This window comes from Scyliorhinus torazame, chromosome 13 (assembly GCF_047496885.1).
Source record: "Scyliorhinus torazame isolate Kashiwa2021f chromosome 13, sScyTor2.1, whole genome shotgun sequence".
Taxonomy (NCBI): Eukaryota; Metazoa; Chordata; class Chondrichthyes; order Carcharhiniformes; family Scyliorhinidae; genus Scyliorhinus; species Scyliorhinus torazame.
Window position 1 is genome coordinate 90,435,765 of NC_092719.1, and position 26,848 is coordinate 90,462,612.

The 26,848-nt window shown below is 44.6% G+C and overlaps 1 protein-coding gene across 3 annotated transcripts in view; it reads left to right on the forward strand.

Annotated features, from left to right (window-relative positions):
- appl2 (adaptor protein, phosphotyrosine interaction, PH domain and leucine zipper containing 2) overlaps window positions 1-26,848 on the forward strand; it is a 271,692-nt gene that overhangs the window by 157,312 nt on the left and 87,532 nt on the right. For all 3 annotated transcript variants that reach the window (XM_072471949.1, XM_072471947.1, XM_072471948.1), the window contains 4 exons: window positions 12,946-13,092; window positions 15,805-15,887; window positions 16,119-16,280; window positions 20,122-20,310. In XM_072471949.1, the coding sequence (XP_072328050.1) occupies window positions 12,946-13,092; window positions 15,805-15,887; window positions 16,119-16,280; window positions 20,122-20,310 (581 nt within the window). The remainder of the gene's footprint in view (window positions 1-12,945; window positions 13,093-15,804; window positions 15,888-16,118; window positions 16,281-20,121; window positions 20,311-26,848) is intronic.

Here is a 26,848-nt window from a genome sequence, read left to right on the forward strand (position 1 = left end):
AGAAGGATACTTATGTAAGGCTGAGGAAACGAGGTTCAGACAGGGCACTGGAGGGATGCAAGATAGCCAGGAGGGAACTGAAGAAAGGGATTAGGAGAGCTAAGAGAGGGCATGAAAAATCATTGGTGGGTAGGATCAAGGAAAACCCCAAGGCCTTTTACACATATGTGAGAAATATGAGAATGACTAGAGCGAGGGTAGGTCATTAGCGGACAGTAGTGGGAGATTGTATATTGAGTCTGAAGATAGAGGAGAGGTCTTGAACGAGTACTTTTCTTCCGTATTTACGAATGAGAGGGGCCATATTGTTGGAGAGGACAGTGTGAAACAGACTGGTAAGCTCGAGGAGATACTTGTTAGGAAGGAAGATGTGCTGGGCATTTTGAAAACCTGAGGATGGACAAGTTCCCCGGGCCTGACGGGATATATCCAAGGATTCTATGGGAAGCAAGAGATGAAATTGCAGAGCCGTTGGCAATGATCTTTTCGTCCTCACTGTCAACAGGAGTGGTACCAGGGGATTGGAGAGTTGCGAATGTCGTGCCCCTGTTCAAAAAAGGGACTAGGGAATTTCTGGCCAGTTAGTCTTACTTCGGTGGTAGGCAAAGTAATGGAAAGGGTACTGAGGGATAGGATTTCTGAGCATCTGCAAAGACACTACTTGGGGGCATAGGTTTAAGGTGCGAGGGGCAAGGTTTAGAGGAGATGTACGAGGCAAGTTTTTTACACAGCGGGTAATGGGTGGCTGGAACTCGCTACCGGAGGAGGTGGTGGAAGCAGGGACGATAGTAACATTTAAGGGGCATCTTGACAAATACATGAATAGGATGGGAATAGAGGGATACGGACCCAGTAAGTGTAGAAGATTGTAGTTTAGTCGGGCAGCATGGTCGGCACGGGCTTGGAGGGCCGAAGGGCCTGTTCCTGTGCTGTACATTTCTTTGTTCTTTGTTCTTGTTCTTTGATTAGGGATAGTCAGCACGGATTTGTGAGGGGTAGGTCTTGCTTCACAAGTCTAATTGAATTCTTTGAGGAGGTGACCAAGCACGTGGATGAAGGTAAAGCAGTGGATGTAGTGTACATGATTTTAGTAAGGCATTTGGTAAGGTTCCCCATGGTAGGCTTATGCAGAAAGTAAGGAGGCATGGGATAGTGGGGTATTTGGCCAGTTGGATAGCGAACTGGCTAACCGATAAAAGTCAGAGAGTAGTGGTGGATGGCAAATATTCAGCCTGGATCCCAGTTACCAGTGGCGTATCGCAGGGATCAGTTCTGGGTCCTATGCTGTTTGTGATTTTCATTAATGACTTGGATGAGGGAGTTGAAGGATGAGTCAGTAAATTTGCAGATGATACGAAGATTGGTGGAGTTGTGGATAGTGAGGTGGGCTGTTGTCGGCTGCAAAGAGACATAGATAGGATGTAAAGCTGGGCTGAGAAGTGGCAGATGGAGTTTAACCCTGAAAAGTGTGAGGTTCATTTTGGAAGGTCAAATATGAATGCGGAATACAGGGTTAACGGTAGGGTTCTTGGCAATGTGGAGGAGCAGAGAGATCTTGGGGTCTATGTTCATAGATCTTTGAAAGTTGCCACTCAAGTGGATAGAGCTGTGCAGAAGGCCTATGGTGTGCTAGCGTTCATTAGCAGAGGGATTGAATTTAAGAGCCGTGAGGTGATGATGCAGCTGTACAAAACCTTGGTACGGCCACATTTAGAGTAGTGCGTGCACTTCTGGTCACTTCATTTTAGGAAGGATGTGGAAGCTTTGGAAAAGGTGCAAAGGAGATTTACCAGGATGTTGCCTGGAATGGAGAGTAGGTCTTACGAGGAAAGGTTGAGGGTGCTCGGCCTTTTCTCATTAGAACGGAGAAGGATGAGGGCGACTTGATAGAGGTTTATAAGATGATCAGAGGAATAGATAGAGTAGACAGTCCGAGACTTTTTCCTCGGGTGAAACAAACCATTACAAGGGGACATAAATTTAAGGCGAATGGTGGAAGATATCGGGCGCATGTCTGAGGTAGGTTCTTTACCCAGAGAGTAGTAGGGGCATGGAATGCACTGCCTGTGGAAGTAGTTGAGTCGGAAACATTAGGGACCTTCAAGCGGCTATTGGATCGGTTCATGAATTACGGTAGAATGCATGGGTATAGGTTGATTTGTTCTTAATCTAGGACAAAGGTTCTGCACAACATCGTGGGCCGTAGGGCCTGTTCTGTGCTATATTGTCTATGTTCTATGTAATTTCCTCAGCTATCTCTTTTAGGACCCTGGGGTGTAGTCCATCCGGTCCAGGTGACTTATCCACCTTCAGACCTTACAGTTTCCCAGAACCTTCTCCTTAGCGATGGCCACTGCACTCACCTCTGCCCCCTGATTCTCCTGGAGCTCTGGCATTCCACTGATTCATATCATTTAAGAAATATTTAGATGTGCACTTGTGATTCCAAAGTACACAAGGCTGTGAGCCAAATGTTGGGAAATGTGATTCGAATAGTTAGGTCATTGTCTTTGACTGGCGCAGACTCGATAGGTCGAAGGGCCTTATCTATGTTGTATGACTCTTATGACAAAGCAGTCCGCTTGATTGATACCCCTTCTGCAAACATTCACTCCCTCCACCACCCACGAACATTGGCAGCCATTTGTATAATCTACAAAAAGATGCATTGCAAGACTCGTTAAGGTTCCTTAGAAAGCACCTTCCGAACCCACTGCTACCAATTAGATTGACAAGTACAGCAGTACATGGGAGTACCACCACCTGGAAGTTCCCCTCCAAGTCAATCACATCCTTTCTTGGAAATATATCACAGTTCCTTGTTGGTGGGTCAAAATCCTGGAACTCCCTCCCTAACTGCACTGTGGGTGTACCGATACCATAGAGACTGCACCATGTTCTTTGGGGCAGTAATGATGGGCAATAAATGCTGGTCAAGCCAGGGCATCTGAGTTTTTTAAAAAAACATTAAAACTATACACAACTGCTAATGTTGGAGCCTTCTGCTTAATCTGCTGCAGTTTATTTACTTCAGCTGATGACTGACAGTTGTTAGCTCTGACATCTTTTAGTCCTGTTCCACCATGTCCATGGACAATGCTGTTTGGTAAGCTTTGTCGAAAGTTAATTTGTTCACAAGTTACTTGAATGTGTTCACTTTTCAATACAAACACATCTGTCCTGCAATGGTTTGTCTCGCAAGTTGCAAGCTACAAATATGCACAGGTTAGGTAGATTGTCCATGCTCAATGCACCGGGATACAGATATAGGGTGGGGAGTGGGCCTAGGGAGAGTGCTCTTTCGGAGGATCCATGCAATTCAATGGGCTGAATGGCTTCCTTCTGTACTGTAGAGGTTCTATGGATCTTATGGAAAGGACAGCTTTTTCAGAGCGACAATAATGCCTCCAATGTCCACACTGGCCAATTGATTTCTTGTTCCAACTGATAGCTTTTTGCTGTTTCGCAACAACTTGGTATTGTGGTGACACTTAAGCTTACACAAAATGTTCAACGGTAGCATGTCTACTGGCTTGGCTTAGATTCAAGCAAATTCTTGAGCATTTACAACACTTCTGGATGATTCTTTTTCTCTTTTCCCTACAGCCTGATTAACAGCTGGATTATCAGGATCATCTAGGCTATCATTAGCAGTGATAAGCATCTCTAGCCACGCTATCTATGTATACACACACACTAAGTGACACTCAGTCAGGACTATAGCCTCCCAGTCTCCCAATAATACCTGTTGATGCAGTCAATTTCGAAGATCAATGAACAAGCAAGCAGCCTTTTCCTGAGACCAGAATTTTAAGCCGATTTCTCATTGAGAAAAAAGCCTCAGTTTGTCTACTGGTTTGCTGTAACCTTCTCCAAAATATGTTCAGCTGGAGCATCCATAATCCATTGCAGGGAAAAAGGAGACTGTGTGCCACATGGAGTTCAAGAAGCCAATTGAACTGATTTATTTTAGTTTTGTTCTATATACACAAGTTGCCACAAGAGATTGCTATTATACCTTGCATTCGCCGCTCATCTAAAGTACATAAATAATAGCAAGTACCATTATCTTCCCTGTTATTCTGATAACACATGATGACTCATTGAAATTTAGTGATCTATTTCCACATTCGTAAAGCCAACATTTTGAACAAAAAGAATGTTGTAATTTGAGGAGATTATTATTAACTACCCTAATTGCTATTAACTACCCTGCATATAATGGTTCCTCTTGGTTGCCTCCTCGATATTCGACCACGTCAGAAAAGGAGAATAAAACTGCACACGCAGTTTTAGGTGTGACGTCACCAAGGCCTCGTATATTTGCAGCAACACATCCCTGCTTCTGTACTCTAAACCTCTCGCAGTGAAGGCCAACATACCATTAGCCTTCTTTACCACCTGCATGCTTACCTGCAGCACCTGGTGCACAAGGACACCCAAGTCCCGCTGCACACTCTTGTCTCCCAATTTACAACCGTTCATGTAGTAATCTGCCTTCCTGTTTTTGCTTCCGAAGTGAATAACCTCACACTTATCCAAATTATACTGCATCTGCCATTGATTTGCCCACCCACCCAACCTGTCCAGATCATGCTGTAGGATCTCTGCATCCTCGTCACAGTTCACCCTCCCACCCAACATCTTCAAAGAATTCCAACAGATTTGTCAAGCATGATTTCCCTTCATAAATCCATGCCGACTCTTCACATATCTATAGAAACTCTTAGTGTCAGTCTTTATGTTCCTTGCAAGCTTACTATCGTACTGTATTTTCCTCTTCTTAATCAATCCCTTGGTCCTTCTTTGCTGAATTCTGAACTGCTCCCAACCCTCAGACCTATTATTTTCTTGGCAAATCTGCATGTTTCTTCCTTGGATCGGATACTATTTCTAATTTCCTTTATCTATCAAGGCCAATTCATGCCTCATATCTTCATAGTTTCCTTTTTTATGATTCAGCACCCGAGCCTCCGAATCAACTACTTCACTCTCCACCTTGATAAAAAATTCTATCATGTTATGGCCGCTCATCCCCAAAGGGTCTTGCAGAGTCAGATTTGCAATGATTCCCTTCTCATTACACAGTACCCAGTCTAAGATGACCTGCTCTCTAGTTGGTTCCTCCACATATTGGTCAAGAAAACCATCCCGTATACATAGTTAATTGGATTAGGCCAGTTTTCAGAGGCTAGATTCACAGTATAAAAGTGATCCCCTACAGTGCAGACTTTGTTTGCACTGAGTGCTGAATTTGGTGCATTTTGAGTGCTATAGTAAGAGATTGGTGACCGAGGGAGTATAAGGCTTCATTTTTATCTAAAGTTTAGTCTTTCTTTTATTTAGTTAATTAACTTAAAAGTTGCTGTTTGGTTTAGAAGAAGGTGAATTTTCAATCAGCTTTAAACAAGCTTCTACTTGTATGCACTTGCAGCTGGAGCTTGTTAATTAGTTAATTGGATTAGGCCAGTTTTCAGAGGCTAGATTCACAGTATAAAAGTGATCCTCTACAGTGCAGACTTTGTTTGCACTGAGTGCTGAATTTGGTGCATTTGAGTGCTATAGTAAGAGTTTGGTGACCGAGGGAGTGCTGAATTTGGTGCATTTGAGTGCAATAGTAAGAGTTTGGTGACCGAGGGAGTGCTGAATTTGGTGCATTTGAGTGCTATAGTAAGAGTTTGGTGACCGAGGGAGTGCTGAATTTGGTGCATTTGAGTGCTATAGTAAGAGTTTGGTGACCGAGGGAGTTAGGTGAGGAGGGAGTAAGGTGCTCCTTTCATTTTGTTTCTGACATTTCCGCAAAGAGTGAGAAGAGAGCCAGGAGTTTACAGAAAGTGTAGCTGACTGGGAGCAGAGTCGGAGGGCGGAGATCTAATTAGTCCACAGGGCAGCTATATTCTGTCAGGTAAGAGGGGATGGAGGCTAGGCCAGTTGCATGCTCCTCCTGTAGGATGTGGGTGGTGAGGGATACCACTGGTGTCCCCGCTGACTATACCTGCAGGAAGTGCACCCAACTTCAGCTCCTCAAAGACCGTGTTAGGGAACTGGAGCTGAAGATGGATGAACTTCGGATCATCCGGGAGGCAGGAGGGGGTTATAGAGAAGAGTTACAGGGAGGTAACCACACCCAAGGTACAGGACAAGAATAGCTGGGTTACAGTCAGGGGGAAAAAAACAAACAGGCAGACAGTGCAGGGATCCCTCGTGGCCGTTCCCCTTCAAAACAAGTATACCGTTTTGGATGCTGTTGGGGGGGATGACCTACCAGGGGAAGGCCCTAGCGGCCAGGTCTCTGGCACTGAGTCTGGCTCTGGGGCTCAGAAGGGAAGGGGGGAGAATAGAAAAGCAATAGTTGTAGGAGATTCAATGGTTAGGGGAATAGATAGGAGATTCTGTGGTCGCGAGCGAGACTCCCGGAAGGTATGTTGCCTCCCGGGTGCCAGGGTCAGGGATGTCTCGGACCGTGTCTTCAGGATGCTTAAGGGGGAGGGTGAGCAGCCAGAAGTCGTGGTGCACATTGGTACCAACGACATAGGTAGGAAAAGGGGTGTGGAGGTAATAAACAAGTTTAGGGAGTTAGGCTGGAAGTTAAAAGCCAGGACAGACAGAGTTGTCATCTCTGGTTTGTTGCCGGTGCCACATGATAGCGAGGCTAGGAATAGGGAGAGAGTGCAGTTGAACACGTGGCTGCAGGAATGGTGTAGGAGGGAGGGCTTCGGGTATTTGGATAATTGGAGCGCATTCTGGGGAAGGTGGGACCTGTACAAGTGGATGTAGTGTACATGGATTTTAGTAAGGCATTTGATAAGGTTCCCCATGGTAGGCTTCTGCAGAAAGTAAGGAGGCATGGGATAGTGGGAAATTTGGCCAGTTGGATAATGAACTGGCTAACCGATAGAAGTCAGAGAGTGGTGGTGGATGGCAAGTATTCAGCCTGGATCCCAATTACCAGTGGCGAACCGCAGGGATCAGTTCTGGGTCCTCTGCTGTTTGTGATTTTCATTAATGACTTGGATGAGGGAGTTGAAAGGTGGGTCAGTAAATTTGCAGACGATACGAAGATTGGTGGAGTTGTGGATAGTAAGGAGGGCTGTTGTCGGCTGCAAAGAGACATAGATAGGATGCAGAGCTGGGCTGAGAAGTGGCAGATGGAGTTTAACCCTGAAAAGTGTGAGGTTGTCCATTTTGGAAGGACAAATATGAATGCGGAATACAGGGTTAACGGTAGAGTTCTTGGCAATGTGGAGGAGCAGAGAGATCTTGGGGTCTATGTTCATACATCTTTGAAAGTTGCCACTCAAGTGGATAGAGCTGTGAAGAAGGCCTATGGTGTGCTCGCGTTCATTAACAGGGGGATTGAATTTAAGAGCCGTGAGGTGATGATGCAGCTGTACAAAACTTTGGTAAGGCCACATTTGGAGTACTGTGTACAGTTCTGGTCACCTCATTTTAGGAAGGATGTGGATGCTTTGGAAAAGGTGCAAAGAAGATTTACCAGGATGTTGCCTGGAATGGAGAGTAGGTCTTACGAGGAAAGGTTGAGGGTGCTAGGCCTTTTCTCATTAGAACGGAGAAGGATGAGGGGCGACTTGATAGAGGTTTATAAGATGATTAGGGGAATAGATAGAGTAGACAGTCAGAGACTTTTTCCCCGGGTGGAACAAACCATTACAAGGGGACATAAATTTAAGGTGAAAGGTGGAAGATATTGGAGGGATATCAGAGGTAGGTTCTTTACCCAGAGAGTAGTGGGGGCATGGAATGCACTGCCTGTGGAAGTAGTTGAGTCGGAAACATTAGGGACCTTCAAGCAGCTATTGGATAGGTACATGGATTACGGTAAAATTATATAGTGTAGATTTATTTGTTCTTAAGGGCAGCACGGTAGCATTGTGGATAGCACAATTGCTTCACAGCTCCAGGGTCCCAGGTTCGATTCCGGCTTAGGTCACAGTCTGTGCGGAGTCCGCACGTCCTCCCCGTGTCTGCGTGGGTTTCCTCCGGGTACTCCGGTTTCCTCCCACAGTCCAAAGATGTGCAGGGTAGGTGGATTGGCCATGATAAATTGCCCTTAGTGTCCAAAATTGCCCTTGGTGTTGGGTGGAGGTGTTGAGTTTGGGTAGGGTGCTCTTTCCAAGAGCCGGTGCAGACTCAGGGGGCCGAATGGCCTCCTTCTGCACTGTAAATTCAATGATAATCTATGATTAATCTAGGACAAAGGTTTGGCACAACATCGTGGGCCGAAGGGCCTGTTCTGTGCTGTATTTTCTATTTTCTATTGCGGCTAATTTGATTCGCCCAATCTATGTGGAGCTTAAAATCACCCATGATCACCGATGTTCACTTATTACATGCATCTCTAATTTTCATAGAATTTACAGTGCAGAAGGAGACCATTCGGCCCATCGAGTCTGCACCGGCTCTTGGAAAGAGCACCCTACCCAAGGTCAACACCTCCACCCTATCCCCATAACCCAGCAACCCCACCCAACACTAAGGACAATTTTGGACACTAAGGTCAATTTATCAAGGCCAATCCACCTAACCTGCACATCTTTGGACTGTGGGAGGAAACCGGAGCACCCGGAGGAAACCCACGCACACACTGGGAGGACGTGCAGACTCCGCACAGACAGTGACCCAAGCCGGAATCGAACCTGGGACCCTGGAGCTGTGAAGCAATTGTGCTAGCCACACTGCTACCGTGCTGTATTTTGTGTATAATGCCATTCCCAACATCAGCACAGCAGTTTGTGGGTCTATATATGACACCCATTAATGTTTTTTGCCCCATGGTATTTCTTAACTGTACCATACAGACTCCACATTGACAGAGCTAATATCTGTTTTCACTGTTGTGTTAATTTCCTCTTTAACCAGCAGTGCCACACCACCACCTTTTCTTTTATGCCTGTCGTTCCTAAATACTAAATACTCTGGGATATTCAGTTCCCATCCCTGGTCACCCTGCAGTCATGTCTCCGTAATCCCAATTATATCGGACCTATTTATATCTATCTGCGCGATTAGTTCATCCACTTTATTGCAAATGCTCCTTGCACATTGTTTGTCTTTGATGCGCTAAGCGTCAAGAACCACAAAGACATGTGAGACTTTAACTCAGGCTTTAATATACTACATGGGAGGCTTACCCGACACAGACGACCCCAGACAGAATGGGGGCTGTCCCAGAAGAGGTTCTTATACTGACTCCCGGGGGAGTGGCTAAGGCGGAGCTCTCCGTGGCCAGGTCGGGTTACCTACCAGTGACCGAACCTCTGCAGAGTTACAGTACAATACACAGTATAACAGGGCCACGTTACGCACAACTATTATATACTATGTACAATGGTAGGGAGGTACAGTGGTGTATCACCACAGTCTTGCTCCCAATATTTTTCTCCTTTGCCCTGTTTGAATTTTGCCATTGGTTTCTCCACCTATCCCTTTTCTTCTTCACTTTTCTACCTTTTGTTTTTATCCTTGCTCCCTCTTTCTCTGACTCCTAGCATAGGTTCCCACCCCCCTGGCATATTAGTTTAAACACTCCCCAACCGCTCTAGCAATTAACCCACCGAAGACATCAGTCCCAGTCCTGCCAGGTGTAACCCGTCCAGTTTGTACAGGATCACTCTCCCCCAGAACAGGTCACAATGCCCCAGGAATCTGAAACCCTCCCCCTGACACCATCTCTTCAGCCTCGTATTTATTTAATGTATCCTGTCATTTCTACTCTGACTAGTACATGGCACCGGTAGAACATAGAACATTACAGCGCAGTACAGGTCCTTCGGCCCTCGATGTTGCGCCGACCTGTGAAACCACTCTAAAGCCCATTTACACTATTCCCTTATCGTCTATATGTCTATCCAATGACCATTTGAATACCCTTAGTGTTGGCGAGACCACTACTGTTGCAGGCAGGGCATTCCACACCCTTACTACTCTCTGAATAAAGAACCTACCTCTGACGTCTGTCTTATATCTATCTCCCCTCAATTTAAAGCTATGTCCCCTCGTGCTAGACATCCCATCCGAGGAAAAAGGCTTTCACTGTCCACCCTATCCAATCCTCTGATCATCTTGTATGCCTCAATTAAGTCACCTCTTAACCTTCTTCTCTCTAACGAAAACAGCCTCAAGTCCCTCAGCCTTTCCTCATAAGATCTTCCCTCCATACCAGGCAACATTCTGATAAATCTCCTCTGCACCCTTTCCAATGCTTCCACATCCTTCCTATAATGCGGTGACCAGAATTGCACGCAATACTCCAAATGCAGCCGCACCAGAGTTTTGTACAGCTGCAACATGACCTCATGGCTCCGAAACTCAATCCCTCTACCAATAAAAGCTAACACACCGTACGCCTTCTTAACAACCCTCTCAACCTGAGTGGCAACTTTCAGGGATCTAAGTACATGGATACCGAGATCTCTCTGCTCATCCACACTGCCAAGAATCTTACCATTAGCCCAGTACTCTGTCTTTCTGTTATTCCTTCCAAAATGAATCACCGCACACTTTTCTGCATTAAACTCCATTTGCCACCTCTCAGCCCAGCGCTGCAGCTTATCTATGTCCCTCTGTAACTTGTAACATCCTTCCGCACTGTCCACAACTCCACCAACTTTAGTGTCATCTGCAAATTTACTCACCCATCCTTCTACGCCCTCCTCCAGGTCATTTATAAAAATGACAAACAGCAGTGGCCCCAAAACAGATCCTTGTGGTACACCACGAGTAACTGGACTCCAGTCTGAACACTTCCCATCAACCATCACCACCCTTTGTCTTCTTCCAGCTAGCCAATTTCTGATCAAAACTGCTAAATCTCCCTGAGTCCCATGCTTCCGTATTTTCTGCAGTAGCCTACCGTGGGGAACCTTATCAAACGCTTTACTGAAATCCATATACACCACATCAACTGCTTTACCCTCATCCACCTGTTTGGTCACCTTCTCAAAGAACTCTATAAGGTTTCTGAGGCACGACCTACCCTTCACAAAACCGTGTTGACTATCTCTAATCAAATTATTCCTTTCCAGATGATTATACATCCTATCTCTTATAAACCTTTCCAAGATTTTTCCCACAACAGAAGTAAGGCTCACTGGTCTATAGTTACCGGGGTTATCTCTACTCCCCTTCTTGAACAAGGGGACAACATTTGCTATCCTCCAGTCTTCTGGCACTATTCCTGTAGACAAAGATGACTTAAAGATCATGGCCAAAGGCTCAGCAATCTCCTCCCTAGCTTCCCAGAGAATCCTAGGATAAATCCCATCCAGCCCAGGTGACTTATCTATTTTCACACTTTCCAGAATTGCTAATACCTCCTCCTTCTGAACCTCAAACCCTTCTAGTCTAGTAGCCTGAATCTCAGTATTCTCCTCGACAACATTGTCTTTTTCCTGTGTGAATACTGACGAAAAATATTCATTTAGCACCTCTCCTATCTCCTCGGACTCCAAGCACAACTTCCCACTACTGTCCTTGACTGGCTCTACTCTTACCCTAGTCATTCTTTTTTTCCTGACATATCTATAGAAAGCTTTAGAGTTATCCTTGATCCTACCTGCCAAAGACTTCTCATGTCCCCTCCTGGCTCTTCTTAGCTCTCTCGTTAGGTCCTTCACGAAACCGTGTTGACTATGTCTAATCAAATTATTCCTTTCCACGTGATTATACACCCTGTCTCTTATAAACCTTTCCAAAATTTTGCCCACAACAGAAGTAAGGCTCACTGGTCTATAGTTACCGGGGTTGTCTCTACTCCCCTTCTTGAATCCTGAGATCACTACCTTTGAGGTCCAATTTCTTAACTTTCTTCCTAGCTCCCTGTATTCTGCTTTTGGACTGCATCCCTTTTTTTGCCTATGTCGTTTGTACCGATGTGTACCATGATCACTGGCTGTTCACCCTCCCCCTCCAGAATGTCCTGTACCCATTCCGAGCCATCCTTGACCGTAGGACATCTGGAGGAAACCGGAGCACCTGGAGGAAACCCACATAGACATGGGGAGAACATGCAGACTCTGCACAGACAGTGACCCAAGCAGTGAATCGAATTGGGGCCCTGGCGCTGTGAAGCAACAGTGCTAACCACTGTGCTACTGTGCTGCCCAATGATTGCCTGCATGGGGACCTGCCGGCATCTGTACTTTTCCAAGACAGGTGCTCTACAGTGCACCTTTTTTTAAATTTGGGTGTGGTTATATCATTTGTATTGATCACCTTGATATCATTTGCCAATGAAACTCTTCCCTGGAGAAGATCATCATCCGTGCAGAAGTCATTGTTGAGTTTTCTGGAGGGTGTTGAACCCAGCACATTGGAGGACCTCATTGTTTGTGATTTTGTTTTTCCTTCAATCAAATTCTCATCATGGATCTCAGTTGTCTTTGGAAGTGTTCTGGAGCTTTAACGTGAAGCCTGTAGCAGACCCTGAATCCTGCTCCATACAGCAGGGTGACAACGACAGTGGCCTGTAAAGTTAGATTCTGTCAATGGCAATTTGGGGTGTGTTAAAGCTCCTTTTGCTCCATTTAATGTTTCCATTACATCATGTTTACATGTGTGTTTACTATATGAAATTATATTAAACAGAATTTACTGTCTTCATAAGTATGTCCATTGAACCAAGTACCTTCATAATATTTAATAATTAACCTAATGTTTTAATAGTTGTTTCTTTCCTTAGTTTTCTCCTGCAACTTACTGTCTTTAGTTTACATGATGATATAAATCCTGTTGTCACTAAGGAAGGGAATGTTATCAAAGGAACAGATTTATAATTTCTTCTCTTACCTGGCAAACCAACAATACCAGTAAGATAATTAAAAGATCAGGCTTGTACAGTAGGAATTAATGTTTTGCCAATGTATGCTTGCAGGAAAACAGTTTGAAGCTTACCTAAATCATTCACATGCTGCTTCTATTTTTCAGTTGAAGGCGGAAGCAGTGGCAGAAGTTGCGACTGCGAGAAAAAGACAACATCAGTCCTCCTTGCAATACTTCTGCGCCTTAAACGCACTACAGTACAGGAAACGGGTGGCAATGCTGGATCCATTGCTTGGTTTTACACAGAGTCAGGTTAGTGAATCTGTCAGACCTTGTATACAATTTGGGTGTTACAAAGGTTCTGTTTTGTGAATTTTGTAAATCATGAAATATTTGGCCTCACTGTGAAGCTCAGATGTAGAGTGTCAGAATTTACTCTCCATGCTGTGATAAATCCACCACAAACTATCTTGTGCTGATGAGGCATCCACAATTCCTGTCTCCTGAGAACTTCAGAGCAGAAAAATAATGAACTAAAAAATACATGATCATACATCGGCCTTTACAACAATCCAGTCGATCCCTATACCCCAGTTCTACCCACATAGCCCCACAAGTTTATTTTCAAGTGTTCCCCAGTTTTGTATTAATATCATGTTGTTTCTTGTTTCCAGAAAATTCCAAATTGTATCCTTTCATTGCATCAAAAGTTATTCCTCACATCTTTTGCTAAAAGCCTTAAACCTGTGTCTGCTCGTCCTTGTCTTGAGAATAACTTGCCTTAGGCAAACTTATCATAATCTTGACATCTCTATCAAATCTCCCTCAACTTCCTTTGCTCCAAGGAGAGAACAATCACAACTTCTCCAATCTATCTTTGTAACAAAAATTTGGGGCAGCATGGCGGCATAATGATTAGCACTGCTGCCTCACATCTCCAGTGTCCCAGGTTCAATTCCAGTCTCGGGTGACTGTTTGTGTGGAGTTTGCACTTTCTCCCCGTGTGTGCGTGGGCTTCCTCCTGGTGCTCCGGTTTCCTCCCAGAGTCCAAAGATGTGCAGGTTAGGTGGATTGGCCATGCTAAATTACCCCTTTGTGTCCAAAAGGTTAGGTAGGATTACTGGGTTACGGGGATAGGGTGGAGGCGTGGGCCTAAGTAGGCTGTTCTTTCCAAGGACCGGTGCAGACTCGATGGGCCGAATGGCCTCCTTCTGCACTGTAAATTCTATGACTCGATTGTCATCCAGAATTATTCTGGTAAATGTCCTCTGCACCCTGTGAGGACCCTTAAATCCTCCTTAAGAGTGGTGACCAGAACTGACTGAACCAGAGTTTTAGAAATGCTTATAATAACATCCCTGCTTTTGTACTCAATATCTCCGTCTATGAAGACCAAGGTGCTGTATGCTTTACCGATGACTCTCTCTATTGCCTGCTATCTCCAGATCCCTCTGTCCTTGCACATTCTTCAGAACCATATCATATTGCAGTTGATTGGTATCATCCTCTCTGTTTGCCACGCCCTCAATTTTGGTATCGACAGCAAATTTTGAAATTTTACTGTGTATTCCAGTATCCAAGTCATTTATATAGAATCAAAAAGACACTGATCCTTGGGGAATACCATTGACTAAAAAATGAAATGAAAATTGCTTATTGTCACGAGTAGGCTTCAATGAAGTTACTGTGAAAAGCCCCTAGTCGCCACACGCCGGTGCCTGTTTGGGGAGGCTGGTACGGGACTACCATCTTCCAATCTGAAAAACAACCCTTTGCACTTGTTATTTCACCCACTTTTTTATTCCAGATACTGACCCTCGTACTACCATGAGCCTCAATTTTATATCCTTCCTTAAATAAGGAGACCAAAACATATGATCTTGCCAATAATTACAACAAGGAACCCCTACTTTTCTATTCTTCCCCGTATCTAGGGAAGATGGACGATTATGACGAGTCCTTCCACTACTTTTACTTCCACTTCCATTAGAAATTGTGTTGTAAACCATTCAGACCAACCGACTTATCCACTCTAAACATAGACAACCATTCAATGAATCCCTACAGTTCAGAAGGAGGTCATTGAGGCAGCACAAACTGTCCGAAAGAGCATTCTACCAAGGCCCACCTAGAAATGCTGAACCCATGCTTGAGCAGCTGGAGACACTTCCAACACACCTGTTATAATTAGAAGAATTATAAATAATAAAAATTCATACCTTCAAATGATACAACTGCATTGCAATAAGGATACGGTGTGATAGCATTGTATTTGCTTAATCAGACTAGTAATCCAGAGAGACACATTCAAATTCCACCAAGTTAGCTGAAAAATTTTAATTGAATTGATCAAATAAATCTGGAGTAAAAAGCTGGTCTCAGTGAATTGTTCAGTCGTTTCAGTCCTGTCAAATATGTTGTTTTGGATCTGGAATTGCATGGAACCCTGTAAGGATGGCAAATTTCCTTCCCTAAAGCACACTGAATCTGATGGTTTTTTAAAACTATAATCCAATAGTTACATAGTCACCATTATTGATGCTATCTTTTTACTCCAAATTTATTTGCCTGGATTTTGCCAAAGTAGTACAAAAGTAAGAATATATTAGCATAATCTGCATCATATATTTATCTGACTGGTTATGTAACTCATAACCAGGGTAAATCATTTTATTTATCCGCTTTGTTTGAGTTATGTGGTTCCAGAACTTTGGCAAGGACTGTTTTTGACGTTTAAATCTTAAATTACAACAACGGGAGGTGTTGGTTTCAGCAACTGAAATTATTGGGGAATTAAATGATGCATGTGGTCTCCAAACCTCTGCAGTGCTCACCAATGTGAAGGCCAGAGCTTGGACAGTACCACCTCGGATGTGGTAATCGTTCATACATCAGTCTGTTTAATACATATGGATTTCGGAAGTGTTTGTAACCAGATAATATGTAACAGTTATGTTGGCCTAATCTTTAACTACAGAACATTTAAAACTTAAGAATGCACTTCTCTCATCTTGTGTATTACAGATCAACTTTTTCAAGATGGGAGTGGAGATGTTTTCCAAGAAGCTGGAAGATTTTTTATCTTCTGTTGCAACCATGGTTCAAAGGTTGTAAAAACTAGTCTTTCCAACATGACAAGACATATTTTCTTGATTTGGGGGATTTACTTCTCAGTATTTCTATAGTTTTCAAAAGAGGAGACATTCAACAAATGTCCCAAATATGTTGAATGTGAAAAAAGTTGTATTTCATTTATTGAAGGGGAATCTTTAATAGTTACTCTCCTGGTGAAACTGTTCACTGCACTAAATATGTTTCCTATATGTTATCTAATATAGTATCCAAGGGCAACTGGACACTGAAACTGAAAGTATGAGATTGGCCCAACAGGATTTGATGCTAACCAATGAGTCCATCTATATTCCCGATAACAACACCACTGCATCCAAACCAGCTAACAGGAATCTCCTTCAAAAAGCTGGCTACCTGAATATTCGAAAGTAAGGACATTACATTTTCAGTTTGTTAAACCTAAAGCTGTTAATATTAAAATTTTAGACTGGGACAGGCATCTGTTTGCACGTGGATGTCTTGTAATTAACTAGAAGGCCTGTTCTCTGCTCGGCCTGCCATCCTGTCCATGTTCTTTCTGATCTTGCAGCTCCTGTCTCCCATTGAGAGAGGAAGTGAATTAATTAGTGAATACCACTAGCGAGCAGGGAAAACAATTCCAGACTTCCCCTGGGTGCAGAACTGGTCTTTTTCCCACTAAAACCCAGATACTTTAAAATTTATTCTTTCACGTGATGTGGACGCTGCTAGCTGGGCCAACATTTGTTGCCCATCCCTAATTGCCCTTTAGAAGATGACGATGAGTCGCCAACTTGGGCAGTTGCTGTCCATGTGATATAGTTTTACCCACAGTTCAGTTAGGAAGGGGGTTCCAGGATTTTGACACAGTATGGGAGCAGAGATATCGTTCCAAGTCAAGGTAGCATGTGGCTTTGAGGGAACTTGCAGATGGCAGTGTTCCCAAGCATCTACTGCCTCTGTCCTTCGAGGTGGCAGAGGCCCTAGGTTTGGAAGGTGTTGTCGAAGGAGCCTTGGTGAGTTGCTACAGTGCCGATTAGTTCTGTCAGATTAACAGACCACACTTTTCACTGGCAGCAGCAATGATAATATGAGGTCGACCAAGAGCCACAAGAGGACTGTGACACAACTGCATTGGATAGCAAGAAGTGGCATTAAACTGCATATTGAGACTAATAGGTGTACTGCGTTCTTGGCCTGGTGCTCTGTAATATCAAGAGAAGAGCAACCATTGAACTTGTCATAGCCAACGTTACTGTAGACAATGTTTAGGATTAAACGACCCAATCTAGTCAGGGAAGTAGTTTAGCTCCCAGAGGACTCCTGCATCCAGAATGTCAGTTCATCCAGATGCCAGTTGAGGCTTTGACTGTGAAATTGCTGGAACTGCCCCTGGCAGTCAGCTAAATGGTGTGGGTTGGCAAGTGATCATAGTCAGGAGGAGGGGTAAGCCTGGGGCGCTTAACACTCTTGCAGCCCTGCCCACAAGTAAACCATGAAAAATAAATTACTTACCTTTACATCCCTCATGTCTCCATTGTTCTCGCCTCTCTCACTTCATGTCGCTCCTTTGGCTCCACTGCTCCAGTGCCCAAGGCAGCTGACGATGTAGAATATTGTCCGCATTAGAATGGCATCATCAGACCTAGACTTCTGTGTTTGAACGAGACCCTTGCTTGCCTAGCATATGGGCCGAGCTAGCTGGTCAGAACATGCCTGTTGAGAGGATTTGGTAGGAAAATTGCTCCAAGCATTTTATCTCCGGCCATTCTTGTGCTCAATCAGGAATAAGATGTTGGGGTTAAAATATTTTGCAGGAACTAATGGGGTCTGATTTCAAGATTGCGGAGACACCACATCCATAGATTCCCACTGAGAATAGTCATTGTTTGCCCTTATTTTCAACTGGAGTCAAAATAATGGGAGCCCATCAAATACTGCACGATTTAATTTGCACAGATAATAGCATTTCCATTGTATTTAGTGTATGAACAGAGATGGCCTAGACTGCACAGAATTCTCATAACCATTTAACACAATGTTATTTATCATAATAGAGGGTGCAAAAAAGTGATCTTCCTCAACGGTAAGTGCGAGGGCTACTGCTTTTCAATATTTAAATAACTTGGATTTTAAAATACAGAGTAAAATTTCAAAATTTGACGATGATACCAAGCTTGGAGGTGTGGTAGACAGTGAAGATGATGTCAATCAACTGCAACAGGACATAGGCCATAGAATGGGCAGGCAAGTGTCAGATAAATTTAATAGAGAAGTGCAGGTAATGCATTTTGGGAGAAAGGATAGGAAGAGGCAACATAGACTTAATGACACAGTTTTGAAGAGTATACGGGTCAGTGGATCCTGGGGAGTCCTGGGCATGGATCTTAGAAGGACATATTGACAAAGTAGTTTGGAACTTGGGCTTCATATTTAGAGGTATAGAGTTCTGAAGTACTGATTGAGTATTGAGTATCAAAATCAATAAATCTCTGGGTAGGCCAGTTCTAGTCACCACTTCAGGAAGAATGTGAGGGTCTTTGAGGATGCAGAGGAGATTTATCTGAATTGTTCGAGGGATGAGGAATTTTAGCTGCAAAGTTAAGTTGAAAATTGTTATTCTCCTTGGAGTAAAGGAGGTTAAGGGGAAGTTTGATATAGGTGTAAAAGATCATGACAGGTTAAGATAAAGTAGGCAAAGAAAACCCTTTTCCCATTAGCTGATTTGTTGCTCTTTTTAGCCTTAGTCTATTTGCTCTGTTTACGTCACCTTTGCTCATGAGTCGCCAGGTATCTTTATGATACCGCCACGTGGTTCAAGTTCAGGTTATGATTAATAATACAGCACACCGCTTAGTAAGGATTAAAACAACGGTCATTTATTATATACAACAAGCAATATTAATACCCTAGTACTCCTATTTATCTAATAAACCTATCACTACTGGCCAATACTTAACTTAGGAAGAGCCCACCAGGTCAGGGGAACGAATGGCTTGTCCAATCAAATCGGGACACCTGAGGAAGGAGCAGCGCTCCGAAAACTAGTGACATCGAAACAAACCTGTTGGACTTTAACCTGGTATTGTAAGACTTCGTACAAATGGTAATGACCTGGAACTTACTGTATAAGAGGGCGATGGAAGCAGAGGCAATGAATGATTTCAAAAGGAAATTGGATGGGTGTTGGAGGGAAATAAACTTGTAGGGCTACCAGATAGGGTAAATGGGACTGACTGGATTGCTCGACAGAGAGCCAGCATGAATTTGATGAACTGAATGGCCTCCTCCTGTGCCATAATGGTTATTTGAGCCCTGAGAGCAACTGGGGACATTAGGAAGACTGTACACGGCAATCCCCCATGAGTATAACTCTGGTTAATATTTTTTTCAATTGAGGGACAATTTAGCGTTGCCAATCCACCTACTCTGCACATCTTTGGGGTGTGGGGGTGGGGGAGAGAACCCACGCGGATACATGGAGAATATGCAAAGTCCACAAGGACAGTGACCCGGGGCTGGGGTCGAACCCGGGTCCTCGGCGCCATGAGGCAGCAGTTCATCTACCCATACAAAATTCCCACATTGCAGCATTTAAATGGTGGTTTCACTTTCCCTATTCCAAATGTGATAAGGTGGAAGGTGTGAGTGATTACACTGGTGCAGCCCCTTTGTCTTGCATATAATCTCTTTTGTCATTGAATCGCCCCTGCTTTCCACCCTATTACAGACCACCCCATTTCATAGAATCTACAGTGCAGTAGGAGACCATTCGGCCCATCGAGTCTGCATCGGCCCTTGGAAAGAACACCCTACCTAAGCCCACGCCTCCACCTTATCCTTGTAACCCCACCAACCTTTTTTGGACACTAAGGGCAATTTAGCATGGCCAATCCACCTAATCTGCACATCTTTGGACTGTGGGAGGAAACCGGAGCACCCACGCAGTCACGGGGAGAATGTGCAGACTCCACACAGACAGTGACCCAAGCCAGGGATCGAACCTGGGACCCTGGAGCTGTGGAGCAACTATGCTAACCATTTGTCTTTCCACCTCCCTTTCCCCTCCTTATGTACTTGTTGACAACCTGTTTCATCTCTAATATCTTTCAGTTCTGGCAGAAGACAATCAACGAGAAACATTAACTGTTTTTCTCTCTCTCTCTCTCTCTATTTTTATTAATTATAAATGTTTACTCGGTTGATGTAACTCAGGTATAATTGCATCTCTCTTCCCCTTTTTTCTGATAGTAAAACCGGCCTGGTGTCTACATCCTGGGAAAGGTTTTATTTCTTTACTCAAGGAGGTAATCTAATGTGTCAGCCACGAGGTGCAGTAGCTGGAGGACTGATCCTGGATCTGGATAATTGTTCGGTTATGGCGGTGGATTGTGAGGACAGAAGATACTGTTTCCAGATCACTTCACCTTCAGGCAAAACGTATGTCACAACTACAATTTGATTCCTATACAATGTTCTTTAATAGTTATACACCTTCTTTATCATTCCTCCAATTCTGTTCACATGGCATTATTTATTCTAATGGGTGGTCTTCTGGTAGGAGCAAAGTTGTTCTTCATTGTTTTAAGAAGGGAATTCTAGGTAATTTTATTTATAAACTGTTGTCAATTACAGGGCATTCAGCTGGAAATTTATGATGATTTTTTTTTTTCTGCCTCTGGTAAATAGCGGTAGGGTGGTAAATAGTGAAGAGGGTAGCTTTAGATTACAGGGGGACATAGACGGGCTGATCAGGTGGCAAATCCGGGTAAGTGTGAGGTGATTCACTTGGGAAGGACAAACAAGGCAAAGGAATACATGATGAATGGCAGGGCCCTGGGAAGCACCGAGGATCAGAGGGACCTTTGTGTGCAGGTACACCAATCCCTTAAGGTTGCAGAGCAGGTGGGTACAGTGGTTAAGAAGACATATGCTATACATGCCTTTATTAGCTGAGGCATAGAGTTTAAGAGCTGGGTGGCGATGCTGGAACTGTATAAAAAGTAGGTTAGGCCACAGCTAGAGTATTGTGTGCAGTTTTGGAATCCACACTAAAGGAGGAAAAGGGTGCAGAGGAGATGTACCAGGATGTTGCCTGGGCTGTGGAGTTTTATTTATGAATAGAGTTTTGACAGGCTGGGATTAACACAAAGTCCCTTATACATAGAACATAGCCAATTTTGTTGGATGACGTTCGGAACGAAGCACAGAGGAGGGTGAACGTGACATCGTCCTGTGCGAGGCAGTGTGTCTCATTCAGCTAAAAGTTGTGTTTTGAGCTCACCTCACGTAGGCTACAATGAGCCGTTTTTTTGATGGGATGGAGGATAGCTGTGTTCGGTATTCAGCGGGGCTCGGCGCACCATGCGCACATGTTCTGGTTGTGCCCAAAGCTGGTGGGCTTCTGCAGGTCCTTTCTTTGATGCCATGTCAGCAATCTTGAACATTGGGTAAGAACCATGCCCATTGGTTGCAATTTTTGTGGTTTCAGATTGTCTAGAACTCCGCGTGGGGGCAGGGGCATTTTAGCGTGGCCATCCACCTACCTGGCACATCTTTGGGTTGTGGTGGTGAGACCCACACAAACACTGGGAGAATGTGCAAACCCCACACGGACAGAGACTCAGGGCCGAGATTGAACCCTGGTCCTCAGCGCCATGAGGCAGCAGTGCTAACTACTGTGCCACCTGCCGCCTCAATACTTCTTAAATGTTATGAGGGTTGCTGCCTCCACCGCCCTTACAGGCAGCAAATTCTAAACACCCACCACCTTCTGGGTAAATATTTTTTTCCTTCCATCCCCTCTAAACCTACTGCCTCTCACCTGAAATCTATGCCCCCTGGTCATTGACTGCTCCACCAAGGGGAAAAGTTTGTTCCTGTCTACTCTATCTTGCCCCTCATCATTTTATACATCTCAATCATGTCACCCCTCACTGTCCTCTGCTACAAGGAAAACAATCTAAGTCTATCCAATCTCTCTTCATAACTAACACTCTCCAGCCGAGACAACATCCTGATAAATCTCCTCAGCACTCATTCCCGTACCAGCCTCCCCGAACAGGTGCCGGAATGTGGCGACTAGGGGCTTTTCACAGTAACTTAACTTGAAGCCTACTTGTGACAATAAGCGATTTTCATTTTCATTTCATTCCGGTGGTATTACATCCATCCTCTAATGTGGATTCCAAACTGTACATAATTCTCTAGCTGTGGCCTAACCAATGTTTTAACCAGTTCCAGCATAACCTCCCTTCTCTTAAACTCTATGCCTCAGCTAATAAAGGCAAGTGTACCATATGCCTTCTTAACCACTGTATCCCCCTGCTCTGCTACCTTAAGGAGCCGGTGTACATGCATACCGGATTTGTAATCCAGCAACTAAGGTAGCCGATATTCAGGACGCCAAAGCGTGTAATGAGGCAGTGGGGAAGGGAACACTGACAAAGGAGAGTACTTGCAGGCACAGAGATGGGTTGAAGTGTGTATACTCCAACGCAAGAAGGATCAGGAATAAGGTGGGTGAACTTAAGGCATGGATCGGTACTTGGGACTATGATGTGGTGGCCATCACGGAAACTTGGATAGAAGAGGGGCAGAAATGGTTGTTGGAGGTCCCTGGTTATAGATGTTTCAATAAGATTAGGGAGGGTGGTAAAAGAGGTGGGGGGGGGTGGCATTGTTAATTAGAGATAGTACAACAGCTGCAGAAAGGCAGTTCGAGGAGTATCACCCTAATGAGGTAGTATGGGTTGAAGTCAAAAATAGGAAAGGAGCAGTCACCTTGTTAGGAGTTTTCTATAGGCTGCCCAATAGTAGCAGAGATGTGGAGGAACAGATTGGGAAACAGATTTTGGAAAGGTGCAGAAGTCACAGGGTAGTAGTCATGGGTGACTTTAACTTCCCAAACATTGAGTGGAAACTCTTTAGATCAAATAGTTTGGATGGGGTGGTGTTTGTGCAGTGTGTCCAGGGAGCTTTTCTAACACAGTATGTAGATTGTCCGACCAGAGGAGGGGCAATATTGGATTTAGTACTTGGTAATGAATCAGGGCAAGTGATAGATTTGTTAGTGTGGGAGCATTTTGGAGATAGTGGCCACAATTCTGTGACTTTCACTTTAGTAATGGACAGGGATAGGTGCGTGCAACAGGGCAAGGTTTACAATTGGGGGAAGGGTAAATAAGGGTAAAAAAGGGTAAATACTATATTGTCAGACAAGAATTGAAGTGCATAAGTTGGGAACATAGGCTGTCAGGGAAGGACACAAATTAAATGTGGAACTTGTTCAAGGAACAGGTACTACGTGTCCTTGATATGTATGTCCCTGTCAGGCAGGGAAGAGATGGGCGAGTGAGGGAACCATGGTTGACAAGAGAGGTTGAATGTCTTGTTAAGAGGAAAAAGGAGACTTATGAAAGGCTGAGGAAACAAGGTTCAGACAGGGCGTTGGAGGGATACAAGATAGCCAGGAGGGAACTGAAGAAAGGGATTAGGAGAGCTAAGAGAGGGTATGAACAATCTTTGGCGGGTAGGATCAAGGAAAACCCCAAGGCCTTTTACACATATGTGAGAAATATGAGAATGACTAGAGCGAGGGTAGGTCCGATCAAGGACAGTAGCGGGAGATTGTGTATTGAGTCTGAAGAGATAGGAGAGGTCTTGAACGAGTACTTTTCTTCTGTATTCACAAATGAGAGGGGCCATATTGTTGGAGAGGACAGTGTGAAACAGACTGGTAAGCTCGAGGAAATACTTGTTAGGAAGGAAGATGAGTTGGGCATTTTGAAAAGTCCCCCGGGCCTGACGGGATATATCCAAGGATTCTATGGGAAGCAAGAGATGAAATTGCAGAGCCGTTGGGAATGATCTTTTCGTCCTCACTGTCAACAGGGGTGGTACCAGGGGATTGGAGAGTGGCGAATGTCGTGCCTCTGTTCAAAAAAGGGAATAGGGATAACCCTGGGAATTACAGGCCAGTTAGTCTTACTTCGGTGGTAGGCAAAGTCATGGAAAGGGTACTGAAGGATAGGATTTCTGAGCATCTGGAAAGACACTGCTTGATTAGGGATAGTCAGCACAGATTTGTGAGGGGTAGGTCTTGCCTCACAAGTCTTATTGAATTCTTTGAGTAGGTGACCAAGCATGTGGATGAAGGTAAAGCAGTGGATGTAGTGTACATGGATTTTAGTAAGGCATTTGATAAGGTTCCCCATGGTAGGCGTCTACAGAAAGTAAGGAGGCATGGGATAGTGGGAAATTTGGCCAGTTGGATAAAGAACTGGCTAACCGATAGAAGTCAGAGAGTGGTGGTGGATGGCAAATATTCAGCCTGGATCCCAGTTACCAGTGGCGTACCGCAGGGATCAGTTCTGGGTCCTCTGCTGTTTGTGATTTTCATTAATGACTTGGATGAGGGAGTTGAAGGGTGGGTCAGTAAATTTGCAGACGATACGAAGATTGGTGGAGTTGTGGATAGTGAGGAGGGCTGTTGTCGGCTGCAAAGAGACAGAGATAGGATCAGGGCTGAGAAGTGGCAGATGGAGTTTAACCCTGAAAAGTGTGAGGTTGTACATTTTGGAAGGACAAATATGAATGCGGAATACAGGGTTAACGGTAGAGTTCTTGGCAATGTGGAGGAGCAGAGAGATCTTGGGGTCTATGTTCATACATCTTTGAAAGTTGCCACTCAAGTGGATAGAGCTGTGAAGAAGGCCTATGGTGTGCTAGCGTTCATTAACAGAGGGATTGAATTTAAGAGCCGCGAGGTGATGATGCAGCTGTACAAAACTTTGGTAAGGCCACATTTGGAGTACTGTGTACAGTTCTGGTCGCCTCATTTTAGGAAGGATGTGGAAGCTTTGGAAAAGGGGCAAAGGAGATTTACCAGGATGTTGCCTGGAATGGAGAGTAGGTCTTGCGAGGAAAGGTTGAGGGTGCTAGGCCTTTTCTCATTAGAACGGAGAAGGATGAGGGGGCGACTTGATAGAGGTTTATAAGATGATCAGGGGAATAGATAGAGTAGACAATCAGAGTCTTTTTCCCCGGGTTGAACAAACCATTACAAGGGGACATAAATTGAAGGTGAATGGTGGAAGATATAGGGGGGATGTCAGAGGTAGGTTCTTTACCCAGAGAGTAGTGGGGGCATGGAATGCACTGCCTGTGAAAGTAGTTGAGTCGGAAACATTAGGGACCTTCAAGCAGCTATTGGATAGGTACATGGATTACGGTAAAATGATATAGTGTAGATTTATTTGTTCTTAAGGGCAGCACGGTAGCATTGTGGATAGCACAATTGCTTCACAGCTCCAGGGTCCCAGGTTCGATTCCGGCTTGGGTCACTGTCTGTGCGGAGTCTGCACATCCTCCCCGTGTCTGCGTGGGTTTCCTCCGGGTGCTCCGGTTTCCTCCCACAGTCCAATGATGTGCAGGTTAGGTGGATTGGCCATGATAAATTGCCCTTAGTGTCCAAAATTGCCCTTAGTGTTGGGTGGAGGTGTTGACTTCGGGTAGGGTGCTCTTTCCAAGAGCCGGTGCAGACTCAATGGGCTGAATAGCCTCCTTCGGCACTGTAAATTCAATGATAATCTATGATTAATCTAGGACAAAGGTTCGGCACAACATCGTGGGCCGAAGGGCCTGTTCTGTGCTGTATTTTTCTATGTTCATACCAAGATCCCTCTGATTCTCGGTGCTTCGCAGGGTCCTGTCGTTTATCATGTATTCCCTTGCCTTGTTTGTCCTGCTCAAGTGCTTCACCTCACACTTATCTGGATTGAATTCCATTCACCACTGATCAGACCATCTGACCAGCCCATCTATATCCTCCTACTCGATTGTAGGAGGCTATCCTCCTCACTATTTACCGCCTCACCAATTTTTGTATCATCGCAAACTGAAGAGCACAAATTTAAAGTGATTTACAAAAGAAGCAAATGTGATGTGAGGAAGTGTGGTGAAGGCAGGTTCAATCGAGGCATACAAAAGGGCATTCGGTGATTATTTGAACACAAACAATGTGCAGGGGTTTGGGGAAAAGGCAGGGGAACGGCACTGTGTAATGGTGCTTGTTTGGAGAACCGGTGCAGACACAATGGGCTAAATGGTCTCCTTCTGCACCATAACAATTCTGTGAATCAGATCTGTAGCTTCTACATGCATCTATATGGTACTATTTCCTTCTCTCATACAGCCCAACACTCAGTTTATGCATCTTATTCCACTTTTCTGCTTCCACATACTGGTGCCTAAACCCCTTTCAATTCCGGTTCAACCCTCACCAGTGAACCTCCTGCGAGGACGCTGGTCCCAGTCCTGTCTAGATGCAGCCCTGAATAGGTGCCCTCTGCCTCAGAACTGGTCCAATGCTCCAGGAATCTGAAGTCCTCTCTCCTACACCATGCTTCAAGTCACGCATTGATACTGTCTACCTTCCTTCCAATTTGTACTCTCGCTAGCACATTGCACTGGGAGTAATCAGCGATTATTATCTTGGCGATCCTACTTCTAACTTCCTCCCTCACTGCTCCAAATCAGGCTGTGGAACCCCAATACCTGCCCCTGCTATGTTGTTGGTACCAACTTGTACCACAGCTTCTGCCTCACTCTTCTTCTCCTTGTAGAATATTCTGCATCCCATCCATGATGTCTCTTACCCTTGCACCAAGGAGGCAACATACATCAAAACATACATCGAAAATAGAGAAAGGAGGATGCCGTTCGGCCATTCCACCATTCATTATGATCGTGGCTGATCATCAAGTTCAATACCCTGATCCCTCCTCCCCCCTCATATTCATAAAACAATACAGCACAGGAACAGGCCCTTCAGCCCTCCAAGCTTGCACTGACCATGGTACCTGCCTAAACTAAAACCGTATGCAGTTAAGGAGTCCGTATCCTTCCATTCCATTCCCAGGCTATTCCACTCCTTGATCCCATTAGCCCCAAGAGCTATCTCAAATTCCTTCTTTAA